This window comes from Microcaecilia unicolor, chromosome 1, assembly GCF_901765095.1.
Source record: "Microcaecilia unicolor chromosome 1, aMicUni1.1, whole genome shotgun sequence".
Classification (NCBI taxonomy): Eukaryota; Metazoa; Chordata; class Amphibia; order Gymnophiona; family Siphonopidae; genus Microcaecilia; species Microcaecilia unicolor.
In genome coordinates, this window is record NC_044031.1 from 594906501 (window position 1) to 594929175 (window position 22675).

General features: G+C 39.8%; 1 protein-coding gene across 1 annotated transcript; it reads left to right on the forward strand.

Annotated features, from left to right (window-relative positions):
* The first annotated feature begins 1051 nt into the window (after window positions 1–1051).
* On the forward strand, window positions 1052–19970 carry LOC115460121. Its single transcript, XM_030189968.1, is given in 7 exon segments — window positions 1052–1398; window positions 13021–13195; window positions 13198–13445; window positions 13447–13634; window positions 17909–18679; window positions 18852–19853; window positions 19885–19970. Coding segments are annotated over 7 exon segments (2817 nt in total).
* Window positions 19971–22675: the final 2705 nt, after the last annotated feature.

The following is a 22675-nucleotide window of genomic DNA, read 5'->3' on the forward strand; positions in this document are numbered from 1 at the left end:
GGGGCTGGCTTCCGGACACTGATAGATCTCCTGCACCCACCTCCTCCGCCCGCACCTTTCAAACGATTACCCTCTTGAATACACCTACCTCCTGCGCACACCCTTTGCAAATGCAAAAAAATGCGAAAAGGAGCAAGGGGGAGGGGGGAGTGAGATAAAACATAGAGCAAGCACACGGAAGATTCCACACCTTTTAAACACCAACAGCTAGGCAATGCAATGAACGCACATGTTCTTAACCACACCCACCTCCGGTGCACGCCCACAAATCAGTAGCCAGTTGAAAACCCTGATTAATAACCAACCCTACAGCACTCATATTCTTAACCACACCCACCTCCTGGGGCCGCCCTTTTCAAACGCTAACCCTTTTCAACCGGTCGACAAGAAAAACTGCAACGAGGAGAAGCGCTGGCACAGGGACTACTAAAAGCTGTCACTGTCTCCCACACATACATATTGTCACATCCGTCGCTCCCTCCGGCTGCTCCTCTGCGGGTAGCAAGGGCCGGGAGGAAGGACCTGCAGCCAGAGAGGCCTTACCCGGCGGTCTCCCGGAGGGGCGCCTGTTTCGGGTGCATTCGGGGCCGAGCCGGTGTCCATTGTGGCGATGGCCGGCCTTCTTGAGGCCGCGGCTGAGAGCCGGGGCTTGCCGCGGCGATGGCCGCCCTGTCCAGGGCCGAGCCCGTGGGCCGGCGATCGCGGCTTCCGGGCTCTCGGTTGCCGGTTATGGGCTCCTTGCTTGCGCCAGTGGGGAGGATAGCGCCGAGACGCGATGGCCGGCGTCTTCCCCACATTCGGGCGCGGGAGCCCGAAGCTCCGCCTCAGAGGAACCAGATTGTTTCAAAATACATGGGCAAATATATCATCTATCAGGAACCCTTCATCCACCACAAGATAAAGAACCTAAATATGCTCAGTTATATATTTTAGACGAATGTCTTGCAAATGAGGAAAGGATGAACAATCCTGCAAATAAAACTTGCAAACCACATGTAATGAATACTTAGCAAACATTATTGGGTCTAATCCTTTAGCAAGAGCATACAAAATGATGCATGAGGTGGAAAAAGAACAGAAGCAAATACAACCTAATAATATCAACACTTTCAGTATACACATGAGAATTTTGAAAAACAGAAATACAGATCCAAGACGATACAATCCACAACATTGCAATGAGGTTGCTATGGTGTTTGTGAGCCTCGATGGAGAACCCCCAATCGACAGAGACTTATTGGTTCATATGAGACCTAATGGAAATGTACCTGCAACAAGTAGAATAGACTACAGAGACAGAAATTTGGATGCACTTTGTTATTCCCTTTTATTTCCAAACGGTGAACAAAGTTGGGGTATTGGCTTAGCTTTACACAATGTAAAAACTAACAGCTCAAGGCAAGTATCTCTTAAATAATACTATTCATATTATTTCCAAATTAGAGACAATTTTAATCCATTCTTAAGAGCAGGATGCTTGACACAACAATACATTGTCGATGCTTATTTAAAAGCAGAAAGCAATGATCTGAACTTCATAAGAAGCAAACAAAAAGAACTAAGAGCAGAAAAACTTAATGAATTAAACTATATTGAAGACGATGCTGATGCACAAAATGCTGGAAACGCATAATTTTACCATCTACGTTTACTGGAAGTCCAAGAAACATGCAACAATGTTCCCAAGATGCTACGGCAATAACAATGAGATATGGAAAACCAGACCTGTTCATTACGATGACATGTAATCCAAAATGGAAAGAAATTACAGAAAATATGGCAAATGCAGAAAAAAACAGAAAATAGACCCGACTTGGTAGGTAGGGTATTTAAACTGAAACTTAAACAACTTATGGATGACACTGTAGGATGAAATATTTGGAAAAGTTAACGCCTACGTTCAAGTAATTGAGTTTCAAAAAAGAGGACTACCACATGCACATATGATCTTTACTTTGGCTTTAAGTGACAAACCAAAAGACGTAGTCACAATCGATCAAATAGTTTCCGCAGAAATACCAGATGCTAATTTGCAGCCTATCCAGCTCATTTTCGAACGTGATCGCCGGCCATAAATCGGGAGATGGCCGGCAATCTCGGAAAAGTGGCCAAATCGGTATAATTGAAAGCCGCTATTGTGACACCATCGCCGCTTTCCCGTCGCAGAGCCGGCGAAAGTTCAAGGGGGCGTGTTGGCAGCGCGAAGGCGGGACATGGGCGGGCATGAGCGGGGTTACGAAATGGCCGGCTTTAGCCCATAATGGAAAAAAAAAGCGGCGATGAAGAGCATTTCGCCGCTTTTACTTGGCCCCTTTTCTTCAGGTCCAAGCTTCAAAAAGATGCCCCAACTGACCACATGACCACCAGAAGGAATCGGGGATGACCTCCCCGTATTCCCCCAGTGGTCAACAACCCCCTACCACTTAAAAAAATCAATTAGAAACATATTTTGCCAGCCTCTATCACCAGCCTCAAATTCCGTACCCACCTCCATGACAGCAGAATGTGTTCTGTCCTCCGATAGCCTTTGCCTGCTTGTGATGTGGCTCTGGGGTGAATGTGGCACCTTTTCTGTTATTTGCACTGCAGAGTCACATCAGCAATGCATTGTGGTGGGTGTAGGTATTGGTAGTTGGTAGGCTCTACTCCCATGGTGCTTTTCCCCCTGCTTACTGGGTCAGAGTGTGCCCTGTTTTGTTTCCTGTTGTAGTCCATGCGGTAGTGGCAATTTTTGTAAGATAGTTTTAGATCCCTTTCCTGTGTTACTCACATTAGAGAACATAGTTCTTACCTTGAATGGTGCTGAAAGAGGGCATTGTACACCAATGTGCCAGCTCTGACCTACTGCTAATCTTAGTACCAGGGGACTCTTTGCCAGTGGGGCACAACCTCTGATCTGCAGTTAACTGTGAGTAAAGGTGGTTATGCCAAGAAAGGACTTTTTCAGAGAGATTAGTGTAATATATGGTAACATAACATATATTAAATGTTTTTTCCTGGGGCTCTGGGGGGGCTTGTTCCAGGGTTTTGGTGGAGGCTGCTGGCTGGAAAAGGTTTAAAGTTTAGTTTGGGAATTGTTAATGGAGTTAGCTGAAGAAAGTATGAGATGTTTCTTAAATATGGTTTTATTTTTCAAGAAATAAACAATGATTAAGTGGGGATTGTACTTTAAAATGTTCCTTTCTGTTTTGGGTACAAGTCAGGTTAAAATTGACTTTGAAATTCTCTGTATAGGAAGTTTTGCATTTACTTCTATGGGGGAGGCAGATTCTAAACAGATCAGAAAAAAAAACTTTCTTTCTCTGACAAGCTGATTGGTTGAGTGATGTCAGATCCTCTAGGGGGGGGGGGGGGTGAGTTGCCAGGGAGACTGGAGTGAGCAGAGAGACCAGGGCTGTGAACATGGGTTGAGAAAGAAAAAACGTATAGTGTGTGTCTGTGTAAAAGTAAGAATAAAAGTATGGATTTTGTGAGTTTAAAGTGAAAGGTGATATTGAAAAAGGGTACTTTAATATTGAAAGTGAGTGAAGGTGAGCTTTGGTGCTGAGAATGAGATGATTTGAGCTTAAAAGTGAGTACTTCAATAAACAGACTGCCTTTTTCATGATTGTGTTGCTGAATACATGTGGGGAAAAACTGATGTATTTTGGGTGGGAGAGAGCTGTACTAATAGAAAGCTGTGAGAAGTTTTAAACCAAATTTAGTTTGGTTTGGAGTGAAACAGAGGTATGTATGTCCCAGCATGCAATGAATGGAATGGTTAAGTTCTAAGGGAATTTAAGGTCATGGAAGGTGGAATGAGAGTCTGTAGGCTCAGGTATTAAGTGGATACATGGCTGCCTACTCTTTTTAGAATAGGGGAAAACAGTTGAGACTCAGGTTCTGAGAGACTGTGATTTCTGCTGGTAGTTATACTAAGTGAAAGAAACTATAAGGGTGTCAGGAAAAAGTGTGTAAGGATTTTAACTCTGACACAGGGAAAGGACTGAGAAGTGAATCTGTGATTTGAAGAAAGAAGCCATTAAGCTGTGTCTGGGGGAAAGGTGTGTTGTTTGTGAGAGTTCTGAGTTCAGTGCAAGCAAGGTTTGGAATCTGACTTCAGAATAAAGAAAATCCAGCACTGCTGTTGTCTGAGTGTGCTGTATTCTCCAGATTGATCTGATAGCTGTGAAGGGAAAAGTTATGCTTTTATGTGAAGTCTGTGAGATGGAATGTTGAAGCCTGCTGGATCATTTTAGACTAGGGAAACAACAGTGAGAAATAGGTTTTGTAGTGAGAAAACCTAGAATGGAAATTAAGATCACAGAGAAATGAAGACCAAAGACAGGCAGAAATACAGAGACCTAAAACCTCCAGGATTACAAATCGCTTACTACAAATTTCAATGACAAGGAAAAAAGGTTTAACAGACTTACAGAACTTTAAAGAAAACAATATATCAATTAGCTACCCGGGCAGTTTGAATGACATCTGTGAAGATTGTAATGCTAAACATTTTACAACTGAAAGCCCAAACAACCACAAGTTTAATGTCTGCTGCAATAAAGGATCTGTTGTTTTACCACCTATAAGTACCAATGATTACATTATGAACCTCATGACTGGACAACATCCTGATTCTAAACTATTCATGCAAAATATACGATCGTATAAATAGCGCATTAGCTTTTGTATCAGTGGGAGCTGAAAGGTTTTGGACTATACTGTTTCAAAATACACGGGCAAATATATCATCTATCAGGAACCCTTCATCCACCACAAGATAAAGAACCTAAATATGCTCAGTTATATATTTTAGACGAATGTCTTGCAAATGAGGAAAGGATGAACAATCCTGCAAATAAAACTTGCAAACCACATGTAATGAATACTTAGCAAACATTATTGGGTCTAATCCTTTAGCAAGAGCAAACAAAATAATGCATGAGGTGGAAAAAGAACAGAAACAAATACAACCTAATAATATCAACACTTTCAGTATACACATGAGAATTTTGAAAAACAGAAATACAGATCCAAGACGATACAATCCACAACATTGCAATGAGGTTGCTATGGTGTTTGTGAGCTCCGATGGAGAACCCCCAATCGACAGAGACTTATTGGTTCATTTGAGACCTAACGGAAATGTACCTGCAACAAGTAGAATAGACTACAGAGACAGAAATTTGGATGCACTTTGTTATTCCCTTTTATTTCCAAACGGTGAACAAAGTTGGGGTATTGGCTTAGCTTTACACAATGTAAAAACTAACAGCTCAAGGCAAGTATCTCTTAAATAATACTATTCATATTATTTCCAAATTAGAGACAATTTTAATCCATTCTTAAGAGCAGGATGCTTGACACAACAATACATTGTCGATGCTTATTTAAAAGCAGAAAGCAATGATCTGAACTTCATAAGAAGCAAACAAAAAGAACTAAGAGCAGAAAAACTTAATGAATTAAACTATATTGAAGATGATGCTGATGCACAAAATGCTGGAAACGCATAATTTTACCATCTACGTTTACTGGAAGTCCAAGAAACATGCAACAATGTTCCCAAGATGCTACGGCAATAACAATGAGATATGGAAAACCAGACCTGTTCATTACGATGACATGTAATCCAAAATGGAAAGAAATTACAGAAAATATGGCAAATGCAGAAAAAACAGAAAATAGACCCGACTTGGTAGGTAGGGTATTTAAACTGAAACTTAAACAACTTATGGATGACACTGTAGGATGAAATATTTGGAAAAGTTAACGCCTACGTTCAAGTAATTGAGTTTCAAAAAAGAGGACTACCACATGCACATATGATCTTTACTTTGGCTTTAAGTGACAAACCAAAAGACGTAGTCACAATCGATCAAATAGTTTCCGCAGAAATACCAGATGCTAATTTGCAGCCTATCCAGCTCATTTTCGAACGTGATCGCCGGCCATAAATCGGGAGATGGCCGGCAATCTCGGAAAAGTGGCCAAATCGGTATAATTGAAAGCCGCTATTGTGACACCATCGCCGCTTTCCCGTCGCAGAGCCGGCGAAAGTTCAAGGGGGCGTGTTGGCAGCGCGAAGGCGGGACATGGGCGGGCATGAGCGGGGTTACGAAATGGCCGGCTTTAGCCCATAATGGAAAAAAAAAGCGGCGATGAAGAGCATTTCGCCGCTTTTACTTGGCCCCTTTTCTTCAGGTCCAAGCTTCAAAAAGATGCCCCAACTGACCACATGACCACCAGAAGGAATCGGGGATGACCTCCCCGTATTCCCCCAGTGGTCAACAACCCCCTACCACTTAAAAAAATCAATTAGAAACATATTTTGCCAGCCTCTATCACCAGCCTCAAATTCCGTACCCACCTCCATGACAGCAGAATGTGTTCTGTCCTCCGATAGCCTTTGCCTGCTTGTGATGTGGCTCTGGGGTGAATGTGGCACCTTTTCTGTTATTTGCACTGCAGAGTCACATCAGCAATGCATTGTGGTGGGTGTAGGTATTGGTAGTTGGTAGGCTCTACTCCCATGGTGCTTTTCCCCCTGCTTACTGGGTCAGAGTGTGCCCTGTTTTGTTTCCTGTTGTAGTCCATGCGGTAGTGGCAATTTTTGTAAGATAGTTTTAGATCCCTTTCCTGTGTTACTCACATTAGAGAACATAGTTCTTACCTTGAATGGTGCTGAAAGAGGGCATTGTACACCAATGTGCCAGCTCTGACCTACTGCTAATCTTAGTACCAGGGGACTCTTTGCCAGTGGGGCACAACCTCTGATCTGCAGTTAACTGTGAGTAAAGGTGGTTATGCCAAGAAAGGACTTTTTCAGAGAGATTAGTGTAATATATGGTAACATAACATATATTAAATGTTTTTTCCTGGGGCTCTGGGGGGGCTTGTTCCAGGGTTTTGGTGGAGGCTGCTGGCTGGAAAAGGTTTAAAGTTTAGTTTGGGAATTGTTAATGGAGTTAGCTGAAGAAAGTATGAGATGTTTCTTAAATATGGTTTTATTTTTCAAGAAATAAACAATGATTAAGTGGGGATTGTACTTTAAAATGTTCCTTTCTGTTTTGGGTACAAGTCAGGTTAAAATTGACTTTGAAATTCTCTGTATAGGAAGTTTTGCATTTACTTCTATGGGGGAGGCAGATTCTAAACATCAGAAAAAAAAACTTTCTTTCTCTGACAAGCTGATTGGTTGAGTGATGTCAGATCCTCTAGGGGGGGGGGGTGAGTTGCCAGGGAGACTGGAGTGAGCAGAGAGACCAGGGCTGTGAACATGGGTTGAGAAAGAAAAAACGTATAGTGTGTGTCTGTGTAAAAGTAAGAATAAAAGTATGGATTTTGTGAGTTTAAAGTGAAAGGTGATATTGAAAAAGGGTACTTTAATATTGAAAGTGAGTGAAGGTGAGCTTTGGTGCTGAGAATGAGATGATTTGAGCTTAAAAGTGAGTACTTCAATAAACAGACTGCCTTTTTCATGATTGTGTTGCTGAATACATGTGGGGAAAAACTGATGTATTTTGGGTGGGAGAGAGCTGTACTAATAGAAAGCTGTGAGAAGTTTTAAACCAAATTTAGTTTGGTTTGGAGTGAAACAGAGGTATGTATGTCCCAGCATGCAATGAATGGAATGGTTAAGTTCTAAGGGAATTTAAGGTCATGGAAGGTGGAATGAGAGTCTGTAGGCTCAGGTATTAAGTGGATACATGGCTGCCTACTCTTTTTAGAATAGGGGAAAACAGTTGAGACTCAGGTTCTGAGAGACTGTGATTTCTGCTTATACTAAGTGAAAGAAACTATAAGGGTGTCAGGAAAAAGTGTGTAAGGATTTTAACTCTGACACAGGGAAAGGACTGAGAAGTGAATCTGTGATTTGAAGAAAGAAGCTATTAAGCTGTGTCTGGGGGAAAGGTGTGTTGTTTGTGAGAGTTCTGAGTTCAGTGCAAGCAAGGTTCGGAATCTGACTTCAGAATAAAGAAAATCCAGCACTGCTGTTGTCTGAGTGTGCTGTATTCTCCAGATTGATCTGATAGCTGTGAAGGGAAAAGTTATGCTTTTATGTGAAGTCTGTGAGATGGAATGTTGAAGCCTGCTGGATCATTTTAGACTAGGGAAACAACAGTGAGAAATAGGTTTTGTAGTGAGAAAACCTAGAATAGAAATTAAGATCACAGAGAAATGAAGACCAAAGACAGGCAGAAATACAGAGACCTAAAACCTCCAGGATTACAAATCGCTTACTACAAATTTCAATGACAAGGAAAAAAGGTTTAACAGACTTACAGAACTTTAAAGAAAACAATATATCAATTAGCTACCCGGGCAGTTTGAATGACATCTGTGAAGATTGTAATGCTAAACATTTTACAACTGAAAGCCCAAACAACCACAAGTTTAATGTCTGCTGCAATAAAGGATCTGTTGTTTTACCACCTATAAGTACCAATGATTACATTATGAACCTCATGACTGGACAACATCCTGATTCTAAACTATTCATGCAAAATATACGATCGTATAAATAGCGCATTAGCTTTTGTATCAGTGGGAGCTGAAAGGTTTTGGACTATACTGTTTCAAAATACACGGGCAAATATATCATCTATCAGGAACCCTTCATCCACCACAAGATAAAGAACCTAAATATGCTCAGTTATATATTTTAGACGAATGTCTTGCAAATGAGGAAAGGATGAACAATCCTGCAAATAAAACTTGCAAACCACATGTAATGAATACTTAGCAAACATTATTGGGTCTAATCCTTTAGCAAGAGCAAACAAAATAATGCATGAGGTGGAAAAGAACAGAAACAAATACAACCTAATAATATCAACACTTTCAGTATACACATGAGAATTTTGAAAAACAGAAATACAGATCCAAGACGATACAATCCACAACATTGCAATGAGGTTGCTATGGTGTTTGTGAGCTCCGATGGAGAACCCCCAATCGACAGAGACTTATTGGTTCATTTGAGACCTAACGGAAATGTACCTGCAACAAGTAGAATAGACTACAGAGACAGAAATTTGGATGCACTTTGTTATTCCCTTTTATTTCCAAACGGTGAACAAAGTTGGGGTATTGGCTTAGCTTTACACAATGTAAAAACTAACAGCTCAAGGCAAGTATCTCTTAAATAATACTATTCATATTATTTCCAAATTAGAGACAATTTTAATCCATTCTTAAGAGCAGGATGCTTGACACAACAATACATTGTCGATGCTTATTTAAAAGCAGAAAGCAATGATCTGAACTTCATAAGAAGCAAACAAAAAGAACTAAGAGCAGAAAAACTTAATGAATTAAACTATATTGAAGATGATGCTGATGCACAAAATGCTGGAAACGCATAATTTTACCATCTACGTTTACTGGAAGTCCAAGAAACATGCAACAATGTTCCCAAGATGCTACGGCAATAACAATGAGATATGGAAAACCAGACCTGTTCATTACGATGACATGTAATCCAAAATGGAAAGAAATTACAGAAAATATGGCAAATGCAGAAAAAACAGAAAATAGACCCGACTTGGTAGGTAGGGTATTTAAACTGAAACTTAAACAACTTATGGATGACACTGTAGGATGAAATATTTGGAAAAGTTAACGCCTACGTTCAAGTAATTGAGTTTCAAAAAAGAGGACTACCACATGCACATATGATCTTTACTTTGGCTTTAAGTGACAAACCAAAAGACGTAGTCACAATCGATCAAATAGTTTCCGCAGAAATACCAGATGCTAATTTGCAGCCTATCCAGCTCATTTTCGAACGTGATCGCCGGCCATAAATCGGGAGATGGCCGGCAATCTCGGAAAAGTGGCCAAATCGGTATAATTGAAAGCCGCTATTGTGACACCATCGCCGCTTTCCCGTCGCAGAGCCGGCGAAAGTTCAAGGGGGCGTGTTGGCAGCGCGAAGGCGGGACATGGGCGGGCATGAGCGGGGTTACGAAATGGCCGGCTTTAGCCCATAATGGAAAAAAAAAGCGGCGATGAAGAGCATTTCGCCGTTTTTACTTGGCCCCTTTTCTTCAGGTCCAAGCTTCAAAAAGATGCCCCAACTGACCACATGACCACCAGAAGGAATCGAGGATGACCTCCCCGTATTCCCCCAGTGGTCAACAACCCCCTACCACTTAAAAAAATCAATTAGAAACATATTTTGCCAGCCTCTATCACCAGCCTCAAATTCCGTACCCACCTCCATGACAGCAGAATGTGTTCTGTCCTCCGATAGCCTTTGCCTGCTTGTGATGTGGCTCTGGGGTGAATGTGGCACCTTTTCTGTTATTTGCACTGCAGAGTCACATCAGCAATGCATTGTGGTGGGTGTAGGTATTGGTAGTTGGTAGGCTCTACTCCCATGGTGCTTTTCCCCCTGCTTACTGGGTCAGAGTGTGCCCTGTTTTGTTTCCTGTTGTAGTCCATGCGGTAGTGGCAATTTTTGTAAGATAGTTTTAGATCCCTTTCCTGTGTTACTCACATTAGAGAACATAGTTCTTACCTTGAATGGTGCTGAAAGAGGGCATTGTACACCAATGTGCCAGCTCTGACCTACTGCTAATCTTAGTACCAGGGGACTCTTTGCCAGTGGGGCACAACCTCTGATCTGCAGTTAACTGTGAGTAAAGGTGGTTATACCAAGAAAGGACTTTTTCAGAGAGATTAGTGTAATATATGGTAACATAACATATATTAAATGTTTTTTCCTGGGGCTCTGGGGGGGCTTGTTCCAGGGTTTTGGTGGAGGCTGCTGGCTGGAAAAGGTTTAAAGTTTAGTTTGGGAATTGTTAATGGAGTTAGCTGAAGAAAGTATGAGATGTTTCTTAAATATGGTTTTATTTTTCAAGAAATAAACAATGATTAAGTGGGGATTGTACTTTAAAATGTTCCTTTCTGTTTTGGGTACAAGTTAGGTTAAAATTGACTTTGAAATTCTCTGTATAGGAAGTTTTGCATTTACTTCTATGGGGGAGGCAGATTCTAAACAGATCAGAAAAAAAAACTTTCTTTCTCTGACAAGCTGATTGGTTGAGTGATGTCAGATCCTCTAGGGGGGGGGGTGAGTTGCCAGGGAGACTGGAGTGAGCAGAGAGACCAGGGCTGTGAACATGGGTTGAGAAAGAAAAAACGTATAGTGTGTGTCTGTGTAAAAGTAAGAATAAAAGTATGGATTTTGTGAGTTTAAAGTGAAAGGTGATATTGAAAAAGGGTACTTTAATATTGAAAGTGAGTGAAGGTGAGCTTTGGTGCTGAGAATGAGATGATTTGAGCTTAAAAGTGAGTACTTCAATAAACAGACTGCCTTTTTCATGATTGTGTTGCTGAATACATGTGGGGAAAAACTGATGTATTTTGGGTGGGAGAGAGCTGTACTAATAGAAAGCTGTGAGAAGTTTTAAACCAAATTTAGTTTGGTTTGGAGTGAAACAGAGGTATGTATGTCCCAGCATGCAATGAATGGAATGGTTAAGTTCTAAGGGAATTTAAGGTCATGGAAGGTGGAATGAGAGTCTGTAGGCTCAGGTATTAAGTGGATACATGGCTGCCTACTCTTTTTAGAATAGGGGAAAACAGTTGAGACTCAGGTTCTGAGAGACTGTGATTTCTGCTGGTAGTTATACTAAGTGAAAGAAACTATAAGGGTGTCAGGAAAAAGTGTGTAAGGATTTTAACTCTGACACAGGGAAAGGACTGAGAAGTGAATCTGTGATTTGAAGAAAGAAGCCATTAAGCTGTGTCTGGGGGAAAGGTGTGTTGTTTGTGAGAGTTCTGAGTTCAGTGCAAGCAAGGTTTGGAATCTGACTTCAGAATAAAGAAAATCCAGCACTGCTGTTGTCTGAGTGTGCTGTATTCTCCAGATTGATCTGATAGCTGTGAAGGGAAAAGTTATGCTTTTATGTGAAGTCTGTGAGATGGAATGTTGAAGCCTGCTGGATCATTTTAGACTAGGGAAACAACAGTGAGAAATAGGTTTTGTAGTGAGAAAACCTAGAATGGAAATTAAGATCACAGAGAAATGAAGACCAAAGACAGGCAGAAATACAGAGACCTAAAACCTCCAGGATTACAAATCGCTTACTACAAATTTCAATGACAAGGAAAAAAGGTTTAACAGACTTACAGAACTTTAAAGAAAACAATATATCAATTAGCTACCCGGGCAGTTTGAATGACATCTGTGAAGATTGTAATGCTAAACATTTTACAACTGAAAGCCCAAACAACCACAAGTTTAATGTCTGCTGCAATAAAGGATCTGTTGTTTTACCACCTATAAGTACCAATGATTACATTATGAACCTCATGACTGGACAACATCCTGATTCTAAACTATTCATGCAAAATATACGATCGTATAAATAGCGCATTAGCTTTTGTATCAGTGGGAGCTGAAAGGTTTTGGACTATACTGTTTCAAAATACACGGGCAAATATATCATCTATCAGGAACCCTTCATCCACCACAAGATAAAGAACCTAAATATGCTCAGTTATATATTTTAGACGAATGTCTTGCAAATGAGGAAAGGATGAACAATCCTGCAAATAAAACTTGCAAACCACATGTAATGAATACTTAGCAAACATTATTGGGTCTAATCCTTTAGCAAGAGCAAACAAAATAATGCATGAGGTGGAAAAAGAACAGAAACAAATACAACCTAATAATATCAACACTTTCAGTATACACATGAGAATTTTGAAAAACAGAAATACAGATCCAAGACGATACAATCCACAACATTGCAATGAGGTTGCTATGGTGTTTGTGAGCTCCGATGGAGAACCCCCAATCGACAGAGACTTATTGGTTCATTTGAGACCTAACGGAAATGTACCTGCAACAAGTAGAATAGACTACAGAGACAGAAATTTGGATGCACTTTGTTATTCCCTTTTATTTCCAAACGGTGAACAAAGTTGGGGTATTGGCTTAGCTTTACACAATGTAAAAACTAACAGCTCAAGGCAAGTATCTCTTAAATAATACTATTCATATTATTTCCAAATTAGAGACAATTTTAATCCATTCTTAAGAGCAGGATGCTTGACACAACAATACATTGTCGATGCTTATTTAAAAGCAGAAAGCAATGATCTGAACTTCATAAGAAGCAAACAAAAAGAACTAAGAGCAGAAAAACTTAATGAATTAAACTATATTGAAGATGATGCTGATGCACAAAATGCTGGAAACGCATAATTTTACCATCTACGTTTACTGGAAGTCCAAGAAACATGCAACAATGTTCCCAAGATGCTACGGCAATAACAATGAGATATGGAAAACCAGACCTGTTCATTACGATGACATGTAATCCAAAATGGAAAGAAATTACAGAAAATATGGCAAATGCAGAAAAAACAGAAAATAGACCCGACTTGGTAGGTAGGGTATTTAAACTGAAACTTAAACAACTTATGGATGACACTGTAGGATGAAATATTTGGAAAAGTTAACGCCTACGTTCAAGTAATTGAGTTTCAAAAAAGAGGACTACCACATGCACATATGATCTTTACTTTGGCTTTAAGTGACAAACCAAAAGACGTAGTCACAATCGATCAAATAGTTTCCGCAGAAATACCAGATGCTAATTTGCAGCCTATCCAGCTCATTTTCGAACGTGATCGCCGGCCATAAATCGGGAGATGGCCGGCAATCTCGGAAAAGTGGCCAAATCGGTATAATTGAAAGCCGCTATTGTGACACCATCGCCGCTTTCCCGTCGCAGAGCCGGCGAAAGTTCAAGGGGGCGTGTTGGCAGCGCGAAGGCGGGACATGGGCGGGCATGAGCGGGGTTACGAAATGGCCGGCTTTAGCCCATAATGGAAAAAAAAAAGCGGCGATGAAGAGCATTTCGCCGCTTTTACTTGGCCCCTTTTCTTCAGGTCCAAGCTTCAAAAAGATGCCCCAACTGACCACATGACCACCAGAAGGAATCGGGGATGACCTCCCCGTATTCCCCCAGTGGTCAACAACCCCCTACCACTTAAAAAAATCAGTTAGAAACATATTTTGCCAGCCTCTATCACCAGCCTCAAATTCCGTACCCACCTCCATGACAGCAGAATGTGTTCTGTCCTCCGATAGCCTTTGCCTGCTTGTGATGTGGCTCTGGGGTGAATGTGGCACCTTTTCTGTTATTTGCACTGCAGAGTCACATCAGCAATGCATTGTGGTGGGTGTAGGTATTGGTAGTTGGTAGGCTCTACTCCCATGGTGCTTTTCCCCCTGCTTACTGGGTCAGAGTGTGCCCTGTTTTGTTTCCTGTTGTAGTCCATGCGGTAGTGGCAATTTTTGTAAGATAGTTTTAGATCCCTTTCCTGTGTTACTCACATTAGAGAACATAGTTCTTACCTTGAATGGTGCTGAAAGAGGGCATTGTACACCAATGTGCCAGCTCTGACCTACTGCTAATCTTAGTACCAGGGGACTCTTTGCCAGTGGGGCACAACCTCTGATCTGCAGTTAACTGTGAGTAAAGGTGGTTATGCCAAGAAAGGACTTTTTCAGAGAGATTAGTGTAATATATGGTAACATAACATATATTAAATGTTTTTTCCTGGGGCTCTGGGGGGGCTTGTTCCAGGGTTTTGGTGGAGGCTGCTGGCTGGAAAAGGTTTAAAGTTTAGTTTGGGAATTGTTAATGGAGTTAGCTGAAGAAAGTATGAGATGTTTCTTAAATATGGTTTTATTTTTCAAGAAATAAACAATGATTAAGTGGGGATTGTACTTTAAAATGTTCCTTTCTGTTTTGGGTACAAGTCAGGTTAAAATTGACTTTGAAATTCTCTGTATAGGAAGTTTTGCATTTACTTCTATGGGGGAGGCAGATTCTAAACAGATCAGAAAAAAAAACTTTCTTTCTCTGACAAGCTGATTGGTTGAGTGATGTCAGATCCTCTAGGGGGGGGGGGGGTGAGTTGCCAGGGAGACTGGAGTGAGCAGAGAGACCAGGGCTGTGAACATGGGTTGAGAAAGAAAAAACGTATAGTGTGTGTCTGTGTAAAAGTAAGAATAAAAGTATGGATTTTGTGAGTTTAAAGTGAAAGGTGATATTGAAAAAGGGTACTTTAATATTGAAAGTGAGTGAAGGTGAGCTTTGGTGCTGAGAATGAGATGATTTGAGCTTAAAAGTGAGTACTTCAATAAACAGACTGCCTTTTTCATGATTGTGTTGCTGAATACATGTGGGGAAAAACTGATGTATTTTGGGTGGGAGAGAGCTGTACTAATAGAAAGCTGTGAGAAGTTTTAAACCAAATTTAGTTTGGTTTGGAGTGAAACAGAGGTATGTATGTCCCAGCATGCAATGAATGGAATGGTTAAGTTCTAAGGGAATTTAAGGTCATGGAAGGTGGAATGAGAGTCTGTAGGCTCAGGTATTAAGTGGATACATGGCTGCCTACTCTTTTTAGAATAGGGGAAAACAGTTGAGACTCAGGTTCTGAGAGACTGTGATTTCTGCTGGTAGTTATACTAAGTGAAAGAAACTATAAGGGTGTCAGGAAAAAGTGTGTAAGGATTTTAACTCTGACACAGGGAAAGGACTGAGAAGTGAATCTGTGATTTGAAGAAAGAAGCCATTAAGCTGTGTCTGGGGGAAAGGTGTGTTGTTTGTGAGAGTTCTGAGTTCAGTGCAAGCAAGGTTTGGAATCTGACTTCAGAATAAAGAAAATCCAGCACTGCTGTTGTCTGAGTGTGCTGTATTCTCCAGATTGATCTGATAGCTGTGAAGGGAAAAGTTATGCTTTTATGTGAAGTCTGTGAGATGGAATGTTGAAGCCTGCTGGATCATTTTAGACTAGGGAAACAACAGTGAGAAATAGGTTTTGTAGTGAGAAAACCTTTAACTTATTTTATTTCAATTAGAGAGTTTGGCCACAGTATTGAGAATTGGTTAATAGTCACCAGAGCCTGAACAAGAACAGAGGGAGTTCAAGGGTCTTGCCTCCATTTATTTTCTTTATAAGTGAGGTTTAGGGAGAAGAAATCTGGGGGAGTCATCCTCTGAAGGGTTCCAGATGAGCTCCAACGCAAGAAAGACATCACCTAAATAAATTCAACCACAGCTAAGTGACATTGCCAAGGGTGTTGAAAGAAATATATTATTTTTTCACAACATTTTAAGGGAAAACAAAGGAACAGACCATCAGATATTAAAAATCCATGAGATACCTGCAAAAACACCAATAGTGCACACAAAGATTCCAATTTCTACATCAGGAAAGAGAATAACCACAAATATCTGATTTTGATAAAAGACAATTTAAATACTTATCTGAAAAGGTTCTTTTCCGCCTTTTTAGGTGAAACAGACAAAGTTAAGGGTATACATGTAGTTCTACATTTGAATGTTGAATATGTTATTGCAGTTCTATTAAGCTTCACACTAATTGTGAATTTGAGTTTATTTGAATGAAAATTTGCTTGCATTTGTATTCAATAAAGAAAGAGATAATTTGCAAATCTGAAAGTTTGGTCCTTCCATGTCAGGAACAAATCCTAAATTTAGATTCTTTTCCTCCTTTATTCTTTGAGAGTAAAGGACGAGGTTAGTTTATTTGTTCCACTCCCTCGGCTGTGAGTGTGTGTTCCCTGGATATTCGCCACAACTACAACCATCAGGTATCTGGGAGCACATCACTACAGTCCAGCCGAGAGGGGTGGTAACATTAGTCTTCAGGTGTGAACTGGTGTGGCAAAGTTATACAGCAGCAATAAGTCCTAGAGGCTGTATGCAGGTCCCTGGAGCAGTTTTAGTGGGTGCAGTACATTTGTGGGTAGTGGGTTTTAGTAGGGGGTTGGGGGGCTCAGCTCCCAAAGTAAGGGAGCTATGCACTGAGCTTTTCTGAAGTCCACCACAGTGACCCCTAGGGTGGCCGGTTGGTGTCCTGGCATGTCAGGGGGGGGCAGTGCACTAAAAATGCTGCCTCCTCCCATGGCCAAATGCCTTGAATTTGGCTGGGTTTGAGATGGCCGACATAACTTTCCATTATCGCTAAAAAACGAAACTGGCCATCTCAAACCCCGGCCAAATCCAATGCATTTGGCTGGCCAGAACCATATTATTGAAAGAAAAGCTGGCCGGCCATCTTTTTTGAAAATACGGTTCTGGCCAGCTCTTTGCGGCACCGCCAAAATACATCGCCGGTCATGTATTTTGCTGGCGCCGTTCGATTATTCCCCTCTATGTTACACAACATTATCAAAACCACTATGATACATGGAGTGGAGGAGTGGCCTAGTGGTTAGGGTGGTGGACTTTGGTCCTGGGGAACTGAGTTCAATTCCCAGCACAGGCAGCTCCTTGTGACTCTGGGCAAGTCACTTACCCCTCCATTGCCCCATGTAAGCCACATTGAGCCTGCCATGAGTGGAAAAGTGCAGAGTACAAATGTAACAATAACAACAATGACCATGTGATGACAGAAATCCAAATTCCCCATACTTAGTTAATGGAAAGTGCTGTAAAGGGTTTCCAAAGAAGTTTCAAAATGAAACAGCTCCAAATGATGACGGATATCTTATTTATAGAAGAATAAAATTAGATATTGCAACAGTTGGTAAACATAGCATTGATAATACTTGGGTAGTTCCTTGCAATCCATACTTATCACTTCGTTACAATTGTCACATAAATGTTGACATTTGTGATTCTTTTAAAAGTGTAAAATACTTATTCAAGTATGCATTTAAAGGCACAGATTGTGCAAATGTCAATGTCACAGTAGATGACGTACAAACTTATATTGAGTCGCGCTATGTAAGCCCTCCTGAGGCTATGTGGAGAATATTTTGATTCAATATGCATCAAAAAAGCAATTCATCTAGAAGGAGCACAAACTGTTGTATATCAACCTCATTTACAAAGTGTTTTCACTGCTTTTCAACAAGAAAAGGACACCACTTTAACTGCATGGTTTAAAATTAATCAAGAAAATCAAGCAGCACATGTGTACAAGTACACGGACATTCCAGAACACTTTGTATTCATTGCGAAACAGCGTAAATGGAAACCTAGAAAAGCAGGATTTGGGAAAACAATTGGAAGAATGTATCCTGTAAGCATCAATGATACTGAACGTTATTTCTTACGATTGCTACTCCTGCATGTTCCTGGAGCAACATCTTTTCAATTTCTGAAAACATTTAATGGAATTCAATATGACACATACTTTGATGCAGCTAAAGCAAGAGGTTTGACAAAGGATGAAAATGTCTGGAACAATACACTAAATGATGCTGCAAAAGCTGCTATGCCCAGAGGTTTAAGGGAGTTATTTGCCCACATTTGTATTTTTAGTGGGCTCATTGACGTGTCCACTTTATGGGGTAATCATCACGAAAGCTTAATTGAAGACTACTGCACAAAACATGGTCATTTACTTAACATTCCCAGCAATGTCTGCAAATCATATGCATTAAGAGATATAGAAGAAATTTTGAAAACACACAGGAAAACATGCAATGACTTCTCTCTGCAAATACCTTTGCCAAACCTACCTTTACACTTTAATGATGCAATTGATGTCCAACTTGAGAGACAAGTATCTGAACAATTGCAAGCAAGTTTAAACCATGAACAAAGAATAGCTTTTGAAGCAATAACAAGTGGTATCAATTGTACCACAAAGCAAACTAACTGCTGCTTCTTAGATGGGCCAGGTGGGACAGGAAAAACACATTTATATAGAGCTTTAATAAGTTACATTAGAAGTATTGGACAAGTTGTAGTGGTAGTTGCGTCTACAGGAATTGCAGCTAATCTTCTAACATCTGGGAGAACCTACCACTCACAGTTTAAAGTACCTTTAACACAACGAAACATCTGTATCAGGTATAAAAATGACATCAAAAGATGCAAAAACTATCACTGATTCCGTACTAATCATTTGGGATGAAGCAACCATGACACCTGGCTTAGCACTTGATTGTGTAGATCATTTGTTGAAGGAAATAACACGTGATGAAACTCTTCCATTTGGTGGAAAACTACTATTAATGGGTGGTGACTTCAGACAATGTTTACCTGTTATACCAGGAGCAAATTCATCAGTAGTAGTTCAGTCCTCCCTAAAGTTTAATACCAATTGGAAACACTTTAAGCAATTGAACCTGCAAACTAATATGAGGTGTGCAGAGTTAACTTATAGTAACTGGCTTATTAAGCTTGGTAACGGAGAATTAACAAATACTGTGGGCCTCAATGAAGACATAATCGAAATTCCATCTGCTATGGTAACCGACAATATTATTTCAGATACATTTGGTACAACATTAGCATCCAAAGACATTACAGCATATTCTAAAATTGCTATTTTATCACCAAAAAATGAAGATGTCAATGAAATAAATCTTGAAGTATTAAGCAAAATAGAAGAGGAGGAGAAAACATATCTAAGTTTTCACGATCTCATCAGTGAAGATGGAGATGACATTAGTGACTACCCATTTGAATTCCTCAATTCTTTAAGTCCTTCCAGCACTGCACCTCATGTTTTAAAACTGAATAAGGGAGCAATTGTTATGCTAGTGCGGAACTTAAACACTAAAAGAGGTTTATGTAATGGAACACGATTGATTGTTGTAGATTTAAAACCAAACTTAATAATAGCAATGAAGTTAAGTAACAATGCACAATCAGAAACAGTATTCATTCCAAGAATTGATCTTATAACAGATTCAGGATTACCATTTCAACTTAGAAGATGTCAATTCCCACTAAATTTAGCATTTGCCATAACTGTAAATAAATCACAAGGACAAACTTTGGACAAGGTTGGAATCTACTTACCAAACCCTGTGTTTAGCCATGGACAGCTGTATGTCTTTCTCGAGAGTTAGAAACGCTTCACATGTAAAAGTTTTAGTTAAACAGACATTAGAACAAGGAAAACTAATTGAAGGATCTAATGCTGTTTACACAAAAAACATAGTATATAAAAGTGTACTGTAGACATCAACTGAAATTACGTTCAACAACTAATAAATTACATTTCTAAAATAAAAAAGCTTGCCCGTTTGGCTATTTCCTTACATACTACAGAAATGTTGCCCGTTGTAATGGGCTTTATGGCTTGTTTTAAAATAAAGCATGGGAATTTATTTATTCAATTTCATGTACTGCTGAAATTATTTACAATGCTCAAGTGGTGAACAGTATTAAATGTGAAAGGGGATAAGATTAGAAAAATCTGCAAATTACATTTTCATAAAAGGAGGATTTCTGGAGGCAAAAAGATGGAAATAAAGCCCAGGGATAATGTGTTAGAGTGGCAGTTACAACCCAGAACAACAAGATAGCTTCGGTGATGAGAGGATAACATGCACAGAAAGGAAGTTATAACCCAGAACAAGAAGATAGCTTTAGAGGGTATAATGTGCACAAAGAAGTTATAACCTAGAACATCAAGATGGCTCCAGTGGGGGATATAATACACAGAAGGGAATTTACAACCCCAGAACATCAAGGCATATTTAATGGGGATAACATATACAGAGTGGTAGTTAGCTTTGGTGGGGAATAACATGCAGAGAGGAAGTTACAACCCAGAACATCAATACATATTTAATGCTTTATACTGAATTTCTCTTGTAAAGCTGAAAAGGCTGTCATCAGTGGCAAATCCACTCTTGTGTGCATCATAAGTACTTGTGCATAAAAAAAATCCTTCAGTATATTAGACATTCTGTAAAGGCAGAATCAAATTTATGTTTCTTCTTGTGTAGCCATATGTGGAAATGTGATTGATGTTGCTTTTCTGACAAGTCTGATGTTCAGCTCTTGAACACAGCTGTATAAGATAGAATTCCAATGGAGCTGAGCAATGCATCTTATTGACAGATGGCAGTTTTTGGGTGAATCAGGTTGGCTATGTTCTCTGGAGTGTGAACATCAGAATATCACTAAAAAAAAATCTGAATAGTAAGTGTTGAAAAAGCAGATTGTCAAGTGATATCTGACTGAAAAGCAGAGAGATTTGTCATGGCATGAGAAAAAATTTCAAAAGCACCGAGACAGAGATGAAGTCACATGATCCATTAATACCTTTCACTCCATCTATAGCTATGACTACAGATAGCTGTTCATTCAGATAATGCATGATGTCTACTTGTCTCTTTTTTTTATAGGGCTAGTGTCACCATATCTAGTAGACATCTCAGCACTTACCCCAGTGGTTCTCAACCCAATCCTCCAGGATATCCTCAGTTCAGCAGGATTTTTATGATATCTACAATGAATTGCAATGAGATAAAATTGCATGCACTGCCTCCATTTTATTTAAATTTCACTCATGCATATTCATTATGGATATCCTGGAAACCAGATTGGCTGGGAGTGTCCCAAGGACTGGTTTAAGATTATTGGTCAACCCCAATGCCTATAATAACCATCTCTAACCTGGTGTAAATCCTCAAGCCTAAATTAGGCACCGAACCACTGAATTCCATAATACTACATGTATCTTCAGTGGATGCCCTTGACCCGCCTATTCCCCTCCAATAGCGCTCCCCCTGTTCATTTGTTTGCTAAAACATTTTATGCATGCATCTTTACAGAATAGTTCCTAGCAAGATTCGCACATAAATCCAAATTGTTGCCAGTTAGCGCCAGTAATTGATGGTTTAGCACCCAATTGGTGCTAATTAGCTCATTACTCAATTAAATTGCAAATACAAATTTGAGCACACAATTTTGAGTGTGATTTATAGAATTTGGGTGTATATGTATTACATGTATATTATCCTTCTTGTCCCATTCTACAGTATTTGCTTTAGCAGCTGCCAACTATGTTCCCTCTTTAATTCTTACTCCTTCACTTATACTTCCCACATTCATTCTTGCATCCACAAACATTTTGTATGCAATTACTTTATCTAAAAAGAGGGGAAAAAATCAATAGAAGTGATAACCGGCTACAGTGAAACTCACCACTACTAAAAAGCAGTGGACAACAAACCAATAGGTGCAAGCGTTTATTCAAAGTAACCATAAATCATAGACTTCAGTCTATCTTTTTTATATTTAAATTTGTTTATTAATTTTTTATAATTACAAGTTACATACACTTGCACAGAAACACAGAAAGAAACACTTTTCATAAATAAGTACGAGGAAAATATTGTTATCAAAACTGATAAATAATTATCATTCTTCCTTAGTCCTCAATAGCAAGAGAAGGGGCGGTAGAAAACACAAGGAGAAACTTTTAACCACAATAATTAAGAATAAATCGGCTTAGCCTGTCCCACCACTTCAGTCTATCTTAATGTCCATTCAGTGGCCTGATATTCCTGGCAACTCGGTCCCTGCATCAGGGGCAATAAGACAATAAATTAATCTGGATGTAAACAGTCCATCTTAAAGAATACACAAAACCAACTTGTGCTGCTATAGATCCTGAATGCAACAATTATTGCACATTGTAATGAGCTCTGGGAGCATTACAGGTAGCCATAAGTGTGGTCTAAGTGCAGCTAGATTTAACTGCAACCTTTGACACTGAGGCACTCATTTTCAAAGCATAAGGAAAACTCAAAATGGCCAAAAAAAACCATCCATTTGCCAAAAAAGTCCAAATTGCAATTATCAAAAGGCAGAACATGGATGTCCTACACTACAGTTCTTCCAAATAGCAAGGAGTCATGTTGTAGGTGTGT